The 14,258-nt window shown below is 36.0% G+C and overlaps 1 protein-coding gene across 6 annotated transcripts in view; it reads left to right on the top strand.

Annotated features, from left to right (window-relative positions):
- The window catches only part of cers3a (ceramide synthase 3a), a 36,708-nt gene that overhangs the window by 10,661 nt on the left and 11,789 nt on the right, over positions 1-14,258 (top strand). For 3 of the 6 annotated variants that reach the window (XR_003442969.2, XR_003442966.2, XR_003442967.2), the window contains one exon: positions 5,090-5,231. Coding sequence is in view for 3 of the 6 variants with exons in the window: in XM_027162226.2 (XP_027018027.1) it covers positions 5,100-5,272; positions 9,245-9,362; positions 10,336-10,454; positions 11,592-11,649 (468 nt within the window). In the remaining 3 variants the exon portion in view is untranslated. Of the gene's footprint in view, positions 1-2,342; positions 2,516-3,769; positions 3,840-5,089; positions 5,273-9,244; positions 9,363-10,335; positions 10,455-11,591; positions 11,650-14,258 lie in introns of those variants that run through there. The other 3 variants (XM_047807271.1, XM_027162242.2, XM_027162226.2) reach the window with 3 other exon arrangements.

Below are 14,258 nucleotides of genomic sequence, written 5' to 3'. Positions count from 1 at the left end.
TGTGTGTGTGTGTGTGTGTGTGTGTTATGATTGGCCAAACTGATTTTATTCAAAACATGTATTTTTTTTCGACATCAGTACAGTGTGTAAATCAACCTGATGCCATGTATCAGTTTTTGAAGAATGTGGAATAGGAATCTTCAACATAACATTTCTGAGGGAAAAACAAGCTCAGGGTTTTAGCAAAGTAACTCAGCTGTGTGTGGGGGAGGGGAAATAAAACAGTGCTCTCATATCATTTCTATCATCTAAAATGTAAAGTTATAAAGTTAAGTACAAAAATGTGTAAGCTAAAAATGTGGTATGTTCAAAAATAACACATGCAGTTTATTTAAGAACACATGAGAGAAACTGGTAAAGAATCACCTGTTAGTATTCTATAGCATTTAGCTTTCATTTCATCTACACAATATTTAAATAGAAATTCATGTTCATTTAAAAAAACAACAACAACTATGCAATTAATGCAAAATTGCTGTGGTATAAATGGAATAATGCATTAAACTAAAATTGTCAGAAAACAGTTGCCCCCACAGGAGTGAAAAATCAGACCCAAATGCAGGGATGGCAGGTACCATGGGTTTTATTAAAAGAAACTAGACCAAAACACAGGGAAACATGAGAAAAGAAAAAAAAATTAGGCAAAACTGACAAATAAACAAGATAGAACAATACCAAAAACACAAGCACAAAACAGAACAAATCCACACATGGCACAAGACAAACAAAGCCTCCCAGAAAGTCCCCTGGTGTTCATGCATGCCCTAGTCCAAGCCATTCATAACAAAACATTCATCATCAAAATTGCCATTGCTAATTTATTCAAAAATAATTCTCCAATAGGGGGCATGGTGGCTTAGTGGGTAGCACGTTCGCCTCACACCTCCAGGGTCGGGGTTCGATTCCCGCCTCCGCCTTGTGTGTGTGGAGTTTGCATGTTCTCCCCGTGCCTCAGGGGTTTCCTCCGGGTACTCCGGTTTCCTCCCATAGTCCAAAGACATGCATGGTAGGTTGATTGGCATCTCTGGAAAATTGTCCATAGTCTGTAGTGTGTGATTGCATGAGTGAGTGTGTGTGTGCCCTGCGATGGCTTGGCACTCCGTCCAGGGTGTATCCTGCCTTGATGCCCGATGACGCCTGGGATAGGCACAGGCTCCCCGTGACCCGAGGTAGTTCGGATAAGTGGTAGAAAATGAGTGAGATGAGAGTGAGTAATTCTCCAATGTATAAAAAGTAATTATAACAAAATAATAATTGTGAAACTTCTTAACATTTTTTAAGACATTAAGGACACTAGACTAACTAGACTAACTAATTCTCATGGGGTGGCTGAGAAAACTGTTTCTCCTCAGGGAAGATAAGATGTTACAGAGATAAGATCCAGCTGTGATGGATAAACATATAAAGAATGTTGCTTAAGAACAAAGGTAAATTAGCATTCAAATGCAAATAAGAAGCAGAATTGATGACTCCAGGGAGTTTTCTGAAAGCCTTGGTCACGTACCAATAGCATGCTGTGTCCAGATCTGGTGTAAATCATAGTCTTTTAATATCATCCAAAAAAAAATTGTCTTATTATTCAGGAGTGAGTAATATAACTCCAGACTCACTGACGTCTCCAGGCAGTTTCAGTAGGTTCATTTATTAAACATTAATAGGTTGAATGAGTTAATCAGTAATAAGGTGTGATGTGATCACAGGGCTATGGCTTTGCTACTCCTCTTAGAAAAACACAACCCAGGGCCTTTAATAAATACATCCTATAGCATGTATGAGGTAACCACACATTATGACGCACTAAAACGTCAGCCAGTCAATGTAACGTAAGTGGCTTTGATTATGAGATTAGAATTACAAAAACATGACACCCCCCCAACACACACACACACACACACACACACACACACACACACACACACACACACACACACACACACACAAGTTCTAATAACATATTTTCTTAGCTCTGTTTGCATTAAGAATATATCACATTTTTCCTTTGACTTAATATGAGAAATTTTGTATATAAAATATACACCATTAAAAATAAATATACACCATTAAAAATAAATATAATATTATATTTATTGGCTTACTGTTTAGGAATCTATATAAACCAGATATTTACACACAAGTATATTTGAATAGAAGTGAAATTAAATAAGACGCTGTGGTATGGATTGTTAAACTGAACTGTACAGTATTCAAAATAGTGTGTGTGTGTGTGTGTGTGTGTGTGTGTGTGTGTGTGTGTGTGTGTGTGTGTGAGAGAGAGTCAGCCAATGAATCCTTGCTTACCTGGGGAAGGTAGGGGCAGAAGGTGGAGCAGAGAAAGGGAGGGGGTAAAAAGGAGCCAAAGAGTTGTAACTAAGCTGGGTGTGCCTTTGAAGAATTCTAGTCAAAGAGCATTTCTGTGTGTTCAGTGCAGTGCTCTGCTGTCATGCTCAGTTTACCCTTCCACACACATACACTGACGTGAAGTGCCAGGAGAATACCGCGACATCTGTTCAGCCTGGTAAGGGCAGGTTTTGGTGACCCTCTTATATTTAATGCTGCCTTTCTCTCATGCACAGACTTTACTTCTAGGAAAGGAGAGAAATAACAACAAAGTTATTTCAAAAAATTGTAAGAGAGATGTTTTTCTTCTTTCTCACTTTTAAATACAGAGAATTTTAAAGAGACAAGTTCTAAGGAACAGGTTTTTCTTTTGTTTAAATTTAAAACCTACTTCCTGGATATAAGATACTTAGACTTGTTAATTGGGTGTAGTTTTGTCTTCCAAACTCTGTGTTAGTACTTCTCATTCAATGTCAGATTTGGTAACGCCTTCTTTATTTATGGCCACTTCAGTACAATTCCTCCTATATAGGATTACAATTATAGTATTCTCAACCAGGTTTTTAAACAGTGTGGGTCAGTAGGACACCATACTCTGTTCTTTGCCTATAGCTTAGTAACATACAAATTTATGACCAGTCATATTAAGAAATTTATTCCCAAAAATATTGTTGTATCTTCCATTTAAATACAGCCCCCATTTAAATACAGTGTATGAGAACTGCTTTAACAGACTGCACGGCTTTAGATTTATCACACGGGTTAATAGCTGCCCATTGTTGTGTACAGTATATCATGGCTGTTTATCGCTACGTTACCCTACACAGAACCCGAAGTCAAGGCTCATAGGATGATAGTGCACGAAAGGGGGAGGGAGGGTTAACCCACATGTACAGCTGACTCTGTTTACATAGTTCACGCTCTTTGCATTAGAGCTGTGTACAGACAAATATGTCAATACGTTGCTCCATATGGTGTGATCAACGGATCTGGAAAGACAAACTATTTTCCTCTGGGTGTTTAATGCTGTGTCTTGAGGAGCATTCTGCTATACATAGCTGGTTTGATTGTGGATTGGTAAGAAGTGTGAGGTAATATAATGACCTTTGTGTTTTCTCCAGATGATTAATTTAGTGAAATGCCAAATGTGTGTTATTACGTTATCTCGTCTTCCTGTATTACCTGTTGAATGGGACTTGCGTCATTTGAAGTTTCACACACATTCAGCTATAATTAGTGTGCAATCGGTGTACTATTGCAGAGCCAACTTTACTATTCATAGTGTCATCAACACACCTAGGTGTATTAAATAGTCTATTGATTTTGAACCTCCTAAAACACACGCAAGTGCCTTTAGGAGTTAGTGCCTTTTCCTAAGCGAGTATGGTGGGAGCAGGTATGTTTACGTTTGTGCAATGATCTGTGCTTATAGTTTTGCCTCGGGAACAGCCTGCGTCGCCCTCATCCCTGTTGTTTTCCATTGCGGCAGAAGCTGTTTTGTGGTAAGTGGCTCCTGTGACCAGAACCGTGACCTGAACCGTGACCTAAACTATTCCAAAATTAAGTTCTTCCGAGCCCCAGCCTCATTATCATGCCCATAGGCGGTTGCAAATATTCATGCTGTGCTTTCATTGCAAGGGAATCTAGATACAGGAGTCAGTGCAAATATTTACACTGGAAATAATAAGGAACTCCCAAACCTGAGATTGTGTATATCTCCATATTCAGTTTCTCAGTGGTTTTATCTATGTGCATTTATATTTTTATTATGCATTTTTGTTTTATGAATCAAATTCAGTGAAAGTGAATCAAATTCTAGCATTAATGATGTATACAAGATAAAACTGATTTTGACTTTTGCTGCTATGGTTACTCACCTACTGGTGACCAATAGTAAAGTGACTGGTGACTTGCAGTGATATAATCACTGTATGTGAGAACGTAGCATAACATATAAGAATAACCATATAAATATAAAACTGCAGCTGATGCAACTGTCAGAACAACTGTTGGAGAAAATGAATGACTTCCTTTTGACCAATAAGATTTAAGCATTAGAAGTAGCAATAACAGAGTGAACCCGTTATTGTAACTGTGATTCTGTGGGTAGGTATGGGGTCATATCAATATAGAATATCTTCATTATAAGTCCTAGGCGTTAAATTTTACCATAGCATTTACACAGTGTACAATTACTAAACACTTTATTAGACACGGTGACCTTGTTGGTCCACTTTTAGGTGCTCAGTTAAAAACATATTTTTCTATAAAAGAGTGTGATAATTCTTCTCTTTACTTTTACTTCTCTTTACTACTACTGTCAGTGTATGTTTTAAAAAACCTTAGCATGTCACCAAAGTCACTCATACACACAGCACTGCCATGTCTGTGTCAACGCTGTATTGAAATCTGGTCAGTGTTGATTCTATGGTGGTTCCTTTTCCTTAATGGATGAGGCAGAGAGAAATTGATATACTGTACATATAAACAAAAGAACAACAATCAGTAATTGGAAAGTACTGTAGACCTACAGTAATGTGGCCTTGTATGAACAAATACCTGTGCTTTTCAAAGCTTCTGTGTAAAAACTATGTGATCATATCGGTTTTTGGAGACACTTTCTCTTTGTAGCAGTCACAAAGGAGTAGTTAATGGTGCTGATAAATGGTAAAATGCAAATTTTATTTGATGCATAATGAATGTTTTGAATCTGATGGATAGACATTAATGTGATGTTCTTTATCTACTCCAGTGTGGGCGGGATGATTGGGACCATCTGTGAATGGTTCTGGTGGGATCGCCTCTGGCTGCCCACCAATCTGACATGGGCAGATCTAGAAGACAAGGATGGCTTGGTCTACGCCAAAGCGTCTGACTTATACGTAACCTTGCCCTACTCTGTAGGCTTCCTCATAGTGCGGTACATTTTTGAAAGGTAAGTTCAAAGCAGTTCAATGGCAGATAGACCTACAAGCAATTTCTGAATAAGTAAATTATGCTGCAAGGCTCAAAGAGAAGTACAGCTTTCACTGACAAGTTAAACAGGAAAGGCTGACTGTGTAAAATTAGACACAAGTTGTGTTGCAATGTTTACTTTTGCCAAGTTTACGCACATGCAAAATGTAAGCTCACTAAAAATCTTTTTCACTAAAAGTGGAAACCACTAAGCACACTTATCTTAAACACAGCTCATTACACTAAGACTATTTCACAATAATCTTCCATTTCACTCATTTCATGACAGCAATACACTGATGAACCAAACTAAATCAACAAAATGCTTCTTGAGGCACCAAAAACATAACAGCTATTATGTTCATTTAACTGTGTTTAATAATTTTTAACAATACAGAGATAAACACAATTTTTATATATTAAAAAACCATGCCTATGTATCCACATAAAATACAGTATTTTACATTTTATTTGTAGCATTCTGAAGTAAACCTGCTTCAATCACTAAAGGAAATGTTAGTGCTCTGGTGGATGATAGCTAGTGCTTCAGAAACCACACAGTAGTCAATATGAAATTTTTTAAAGGTCAATCAATTATACTAAACTGTACTAAAGATTATATTACTAGTTTAAATCTGCTGTTTTTCTCCCATGTGTAAAACTAGCTAGCTATATGTAAGTGTGTAAGACTAGCTAGCATCTGGCTTATAAGTGTACAGCTAGTGTTTAGAATGCTAGCTGCCATCTGCTTGCTTAGAAAAAAAGTATAATAGCTATTCAGGAATAATTAGTGATCATGTAGAATCATTTAAATGCTTATTACACCTACAGTTAAGGTTCAAGGTCGGTGTAAGACGTAGAAAAGACACGAGTCAGCAATCAGGTGTAGAATTTCTAGCTGTGAAACTTCGTTATAAAGATTGCTTTAGATATTACACCTTTAAAATATATAAAATGCAAAGGATAAAAGAGTTTAAGAGTTTTCCCTATAAAATTGAAATTACAAAATGATATTTTGTGTTTGGAAAAACTAGCACTGGTATATTGTCCTTCCCTTGGTGTCACATCACAGTTTGTCAGTGATTTGAATCTCTCGTTATGCAAAATACAGTCAGTTAATGAGGCTAAAATGCATCACGGCATAATTTACTGTGATACTGATAATGCATCATTATATTTCTTTTCATCCAGGGCTTTTTTTTTAAACATTTAGAAATCTCAAACACCATCATACTCAGGGGCCCAAAAAATTCCTTATAGCACCATTTCCTATTGTGTTATGTTTACACACACACACACACACACACACACACACACACACACACACACACACACACACACACACACACACACACACACACACACACACACACACACACACAAAGAACCCAGCTCAATGAGACCTGGTGACATGAGTGACATGAGCAACAGCAATTGTTGTCATCTAAATGTGGGTGTGTATCCAGTGACACAACAAAGTCAAGAAAAGGTTAACTTTATGCGTGAAGACAGTAGAGTGTACATGATCCTTTGAAAAGTTTGTTGTCCTCTAATTTGTTGTCAAGTCCAATGCTAGTTGAGCCACCCACTGATAAATGTTATTACTATGGCAACCAGTAGTAGGAACGCCTACTGGCAACATAATACCACAACTGATGACTTACTGCAGTAAAATCACTGTAGGTGTGAATGCACTTAGCATAATGAAAGGTTTAAACTCAGGAAATAATTTCTTCACTGATGTCTGAGTTGCTATAGTTCCGAAAAGAAATGTAGATTGACATTTTGACCTTGTGAGCAGTGAATTAGTATATTAACTGTTAGTAGCATAACAAGCTAGCAGCTTAATATGCGTTAACCTAACAGAGAAAATGGACAAACTGAGTAAATCCTATTCATTTCCATTCATTACATACAAGTGTTTTTGGTCCTTTTGGGTGTGTTTTGTTTTATTCTTGCTTGTTTTATGCCCCAAGCAGACATGAACTCCTCAGAATTGCAGCTTCTTAATGATCTTCGTTAGTTATGTTAGCCTGATGCATAAACTTTTTCAACAAATGACAGGAAAGAGATTTCTATGTATATATATATATACACACACACACACATATATATATATATATATGTTTTGTTTTTTTTATGGTGTTTTCACATATAGTTCGTTTTAAAAGAACCAAGGTGAACCAGAAAAGGAACTAGCCGAATGTGACCTCAGTCCGTTTGGTGTTCACAATATAGTGGACTCAAAAGAGAACCCCGTTCTCTTTTTGGTCCATTTTAGTATTGAAGTGATCTCAGACCATTTCGTGTTCACAGCTCAACTTCATAAGAACTCAGAACCCAGAATTCTGTGCAGCAATGGATTTTGGGTATTCAAAATGGCCTCTATTTAAGTTGTCATCACATTGCTGTGGTACATTTTTACGCAGAAGACAAGAAGATAAACTGTGTATCACGGGTGCTCATGTACTTCTGTCGTAGTTTTTTCACTTTTACGCGACATTAGTGCTGTTCTGTTGTACCCCCTTTCCTTCAGTTTTTGAGAAAACAGAAGAAATACTTTTATGTTTTTATGTGTTGAGAATAGTTGGCATTTAATGCCATCCTCTTTCCAAATATCAATAAGTGCACAGCTTTCTTCACAAGACCACACGACTCCGCGACCTGCCATGGCGAAAAGTTTTGTGTTTTCAGCAGTCACAGTGACGGAACACGGCTGCAGGTATGGCAAGACTCCAGGGACATTTGGCAAAACAAAATGCAAAGTGGACCGGGACCTCATTGCTATCACATGTCACACACAAATCGAACCACAAACGAACCCACAAATGAACCGTACTCAGACCACCTCTGAAGTTGGTCCGAGTACGGTTCGCATCTGGGTCCTTTTAAGGGGTCTCGGATCACATGGTTTGTTCACATATACACACTGAACCGCTCCGAGTGCGTTTGGAGGGCTCAAATGAACTAGGTGTGAAAACACCATTAATTTAGGGCCCCCTGATGGTTACAGGGCCATAAACAACTGCTTACATTGCTTATAGCAAGAAATTATGTTAATATCAAAATGCTGAAATAAATGAACAAATGATTTTTTATAGTTATAGTTTCTATAGTACTACAATTAAACAATAAACTGTACGTATGAGTGTAAGTATTATTGTTCATATGGTGAAAAAACATCCACTTTGGAAAGACCTTTTTGAAAGCAATATCTAAAATGGACTGCTTTCCTCTTTGTGCTTCATCAGTAACAAGACAATCTGCATTTCTTTGTGTATTATTAACACACAATCACCAGAGTATGTATTTGCTTTGTAAATGTTCCACGACATTAACTGTAACTATAAATGGATTAAAAGTACGTCATCCTTTCAAATTTATTTAAATTCTGAATTGATATATTTTTAGATATTTCTTTACAGCTAATGTCCTTTGTTAAATGATTCTAGATTCAAGAGTTTATTTTTGTATGTACAGGAAACAGTCTGTTAAGCAAATACACCTGCTCTGGAGATTCTGCCAGCAGCCTATGACATATAGTATTATAATGACATAAGTAAAGAAAAATGACACAAGACATAGATTACAAATATACAAAATGACTATAGCAAACATTATTATGTGCATGTATAAAGTGTACAGTGTGCAGTATAGACATCGAAGACAAGTGCTATACAAGTAAAACTGAATTGAATTAAAAATAATATTTGGTAAATGTTGGTGGTAAAAAAAGAAGAAGAATAAAACACTTTAGGAGGTTCTGCTACTAAGAAATAATCATATTTTGTATAGTAAGAGCTCACACCCTGGTCTCTTTGTCGCTAATTCTTTTCTTATGACAGCATGATGTCAGTTCTATATCATCACTGTTCACCTATTAAATCTATACAGTGTGACTTTTTTTCATTTCAGTGGGCTCTTTTGTAACACAAATTATGTTCTTTTTCAGGTTTGTAGCCATGCCATTTGCAACTGCCCTTTGTGTGACAGAGAAGAACAGACAGAAAGTGCAGCACAACCCAGTTTTGGAGCATTATTTCACATCTTGCTCCAAAAGCCCAGGGCCGGTAAAGCACAGCTATTTTCCATAGTATCTGTCAGTCTATTTTGTAAAAGCATACAGAATTTTTCTTATTCATCACGTTAAGATAATGTTTAACGTCAAGAGTCCCTGACAGGTCCTGTGAGGTGTGGCCAAGCTATAATAGAAGCATGTAAAGTCAAAAACAAAAAACAACATACTAATAGTAATGGATTATTGGAGCTTTTCTTGCTATACTATTACATTTACAGCCTTTGGCAGACACTTACATTTTAATCTCATTTTATACAACTGAGCATTAAGGGCCTTGCTCAGGGGCCCAGCAGCAGGATTCAAACTCACAACCTTTCTATCAATATTGCAACACATTTAACCACAAAGCTACCACATACCCCACATAAGTATAAATAAAAGTTAAATTCATTTAAAGCTTAATGCAAAAATGATAAGATTTTGGAAGTATTTTAAAGACTATATTCCCAATTAAAAGTATAGTTATAGTGCTGTTTTTATATAAAAGTGCTATAGAGGGTTTTCAATGAATGGTTAAAATGATAGAAAGGTCAATATTTTCTCATATTAATATGAATATATTATTTATCTAAGGCATACATAGTAAACTTGGGTAATGACATCAAGTTAGAAGTCCTGGTGTGCAGTCTGCATTCCCTAAAAGATGTTAGGATTAAGTTTTTTACTCCAGTTTCGGCAAACCATGTCTTTATGGAGCTCATGTTGTGCACAGGGACATTGTCATGCTGGAACAGGTTCCAGTGAAGGGACATTTTTCATGCTACATCATACAAAGACAATTGTTTGTGTCCAAATGTGTGGTAACAAGTCGGGGAAGAACCACAAATATGTCTGATGGCCAGGCGTCAACATACTTTTGCCCATATAGTATATTTCTGTACTAAGATCCTGTACTAAGAAGCATCTTTGTGAATGTACAGTATCTCCATAATAAGAGTTAGTGCCATCTCTTGTTTTGTTTCCAGGCAGATATTCAAGGCCTGTCAAAAAAATGTAGCATCCCCAGCAGACAGGTGGAGCGCTGGTTCCGGAGGAGACGCAATCAGGAGCGTCCCGGAGTCCTGAAGAAATTCAGAGAGGCCAGGTTAGTCCAACAACTGTCTACTGTTACTGGTGTGAGTCCGACAAACAGCCAGAAATGCTTAATGAGATTCCGTATACAAGGTGTTGATATCACGGCTTAATTAAAGTGTTGGATAGCCACATGCAGATATAGAGATGACCCTGGAGTTCCAAATAGTTCAAATAATCTTCTAAAATTCTATAAATGTTTGTTTCTTAAATAATTTGCTTTTAGGCAATGTATGTTGTCTTTTTTCAAATAAAATTTCTTCCTTTTCACTGTTGGAGGTAATCGGCTTGTAAAATACTAGAGCTTTTGACTGACGCATAAAAAAGAGAAATAAATTTCCTGTCATTTTAGGGGGAATGAAATGAAATATAAAACTGGGTGAAGGGTTTTTCCTAACCGCCACACATAGAATGGATAGAATGGAGTATTTAGTATAAAGTGCTCTCATTTATTTTTCTAAATTTTTGAAAATATTGCGATTGATCAGCAGGTCATTGTAAAAATTACAACACTGTTACAGAAATTATCGATTTAAAGTATATGATTAATTATGCATAAATCTAAGTAAATCATTATAATGCTCTTATTGTTTATGTGTTATTAGCACATGAGGGTTAGGTAACTGCACATTGTGTATTTGTTGTGCATTAGTTGATGTTGCGTGAGATGGGTTTTTAATTGGCTAAGTGTATGTTTTCATAGATTCAGCGTTAAAAAAAAAGAAGTAAAGAGGTTCGAGCTAAACGACACCCTAATCAGAGAATCACCCTAATGACAGTTGTGGATTATTTTCTGCTGTAGTTGTTTCCTTATGTTTCACCATCTAGCAAAGTTAAAACTTTTTTTGAAGTGTTTTATCATCAGAAGAAAGAAAATGCATAATTGATGGTGATGCTACAAAGACAGTTAAAGAAACAAATCTTTCCTTCATGTCCCTGATGTCCATGTCCCTGATGTTATATTTTGAAGGAAAGGTGATTAAAAAAAATTAACTTCAATTCAAGTTAATAAAAAAGGAACAGACTTAATAAATTTTATTGGTTCACATCCTCGATTGGTTTACTTACATGCTTCTGTATTTATAGTAAATACATATTCAGTCACCACCCTTTGAAACCTCACACTGACTCTTTGCCTTGTCTTCTATAGCTGGAGATTTGTATTTTACCTTGGAGCCTTTATTGGTGGAGTTATAGCCCTGCATGATGTAAGTGTTTTCAATTATTTCTCATTATAACTATTGATCAATAACGAGGTGATGGTTAAACTTGTTGCAAAACTTGTTAGGTAATAAACTCCATTGTTGTCAGACATGCATTATAGGTCATATTCACAATAGCTTTAGGATATTTGAATTACAATAGAGCATTTAACCAGGATTGCTCTTTTTATAGTTTTAGTGACTAAATCAATAGCACTGAGGCTGGATGGCAGGAGAAACATTAGTATCTGTATGATCAACTCGGATGCTCTGTAGGTTGGATGTTGTAAATACATTGCTCATGTTAACAATGTTATAAATGCTGAAAACGTTTTTATATCTTACTCATATCTGGTATTGTCCCAAACTAAAAGAAAAAACCTAGTCCTATACACGACACACCTAATGTGTGCTTCTTATCTCAAACAGATGAGAAGTTCTTCTTATCTTACCCTGATCTCACCTTCTTATTTCACCCTGCAAACTTTTAAGGAAAGAAAAAAAAAATTCAGAGAGAGTGAGAGAGTGAGAGAGTGAGAGAGTGAGAGAGTGAGAGAGAGAGAGAGAGAGAGAGGCTGATATTCTAGGTTTGTTCTAATAGTCATTGCAGTCATTACTATCTGATGGCAAACCTGAGATCAGTATATCAGTATAGCCAATGTTGTGTGATACAATTAGCCAGATTAAGCTTGCTACCAATATGGGAAGCTGAATGCTCACACTTCATCTCTTATACATCTTGCCAATGATCTAATCAGATCACAGCTAAATACACTTAAAGGCAATCAGTGGGGAAGTTTATCCTCTAATTTCTATATGTAGTCACAGCTGTGGCTTTCAGTGTTGTAATCATGCCAAGTCTCTTCTGAATAGCCAGCACAGTAAACACAAGAGTTACCCTCACATTAGCCAACCCTTTTTTTTAAACCGCACAAACTTAGTTCTGTCTTTTGTCACATTGTGTAAGTTGTAATTAGACAGGACAATGTTTGCTTAGTCTGTTTACTTGTACTTTCTCTTCCAAAGACATTTTGGCAAATCAAGGATGGAGAAAATACCAAAATATCCACCTCGTGCAGGCTTATTACTCCTGTTATTGTATTTCACCTACATATGGCTTCTCAATCATTGTTGATGACATAGTACAGATGTGTTGGCAAAACAGGCTTAAATCAATGAGCCTTAATGTACACCAAATCTAAGGTAGTTCACCATGTGTAATCACTTGACATGACTGTCAACAAAAGGCTGCATGACTATATATACTGTAGTCTGTGTTGAAAAGAACTCAGTCCCAGCCTTGCTTTATAGCATGCTGTGTATTTTTACTTATGACCACTGGTGGTGCTATTGTTCTTAGTTCCACAAAAGTAAAAAAAACACAATTTAAGCTTTTAAGTAAACGAATAATAAAATAGACTTTAAAATTCATTCTGTCACATATACATTACAGCATAGTAAAATACATTCTCCCCGTATCCCAACTACGAATTTAGGGTCATAACACAGGGTCAGCCATGATACAGCGCTCCTGGAGCATTGAGGCTAAGGGAACTTCCACAAGGGCCCAACAATGGTAGATTGGCAGTGCTGTGGCATGAACCCCGATCCTCTGACTTTTTGTGGAAAAAAAGGATTGTTACATTGACCTTGTAGGGCTTTTAAACAAGAACTACTATTTTCAGGCACTCAGTTTAAAGAAAGAAACAGACAAATAGACAAATATTCCTCGCACCCAATAAGTATAAAGTAGAAAAATCTAATTACTAATTAATTATCAATTAATTAATCTTGATTAATTAATTGCTAATTAATTAGTAGTTAATTATCAATTAATTGCCCAAGAGTAATTAAGTAGCAATTAAAGGAGGATTCTCCGAAAGGAGAATGTCTTCATATTAATCTTGATTAATTAATTGATAATTCATTACCAATTAATTATCAATTAATTACTAATTACTTAAATGATAATTAATTTGTAATTAATTGATAATTAATTACTAGTTAATTATCAATTAATTAATCAAGATTAATATGAAGACATTCTCCTTTCGGCCATGTTAATGTTTGTCTTTTTTGTTTGTTTGTTTGTTTTTAATTAGAAATAGTAATTGCTAGTATTGCTGCTGTCAAGTTCCATAGAAAGGATTATAAATGAACATTTCTTATCTTAATGTTCCACATGACATTGCATTATTATATATAATCGGCCATGTTAGTAACAATTCTTTCATCAGTTTTTTCTGAAACGTTGTAGCCTTTAAAGCATAGCTTTGGTGGTAAATGCTAAAAAAAAAAAACTTTTAGGAAATTCAAATGGAAATGAGAAGTGAAATGACGAGAAGAACAAGCACAATGGAAATAAAAACGAAAAATAATAAACCGGAAAAAATGTGCACATTAGCACAAAACATGTACAAGGAAATAGAATAGTTTATTCCTGGTAATCAGTTAACTGGTGACAGGGGAAACAGTGTGCACAACTACACTCATACAAAGCCTGAATGTATTATCATATATGCATGAGACAAGCCTTTATTTAAACATGTCATGTACTGTATTTAACCAGTCAAGGTTGTTGACACCACAAATATGCAAATAAGAACATTAACCCT

This window comes from Tachysurus fulvidraco, chromosome 2 (genome assembly GCF_022655615.1).
Source record: "Tachysurus fulvidraco isolate hzauxx_2018 chromosome 2, HZAU_PFXX_2.0, whole genome shotgun sequence".
Taxonomy (NCBI): domain Eukaryota; kingdom Metazoa; phylum Chordata; class Actinopteri; order Siluriformes; family Bagridae; genus Tachysurus; species Tachysurus fulvidraco.
Note: the sequence above shows the minus strand (reverse complement) of the source record. Positions and strands in the feature narration are given on the sequence as shown.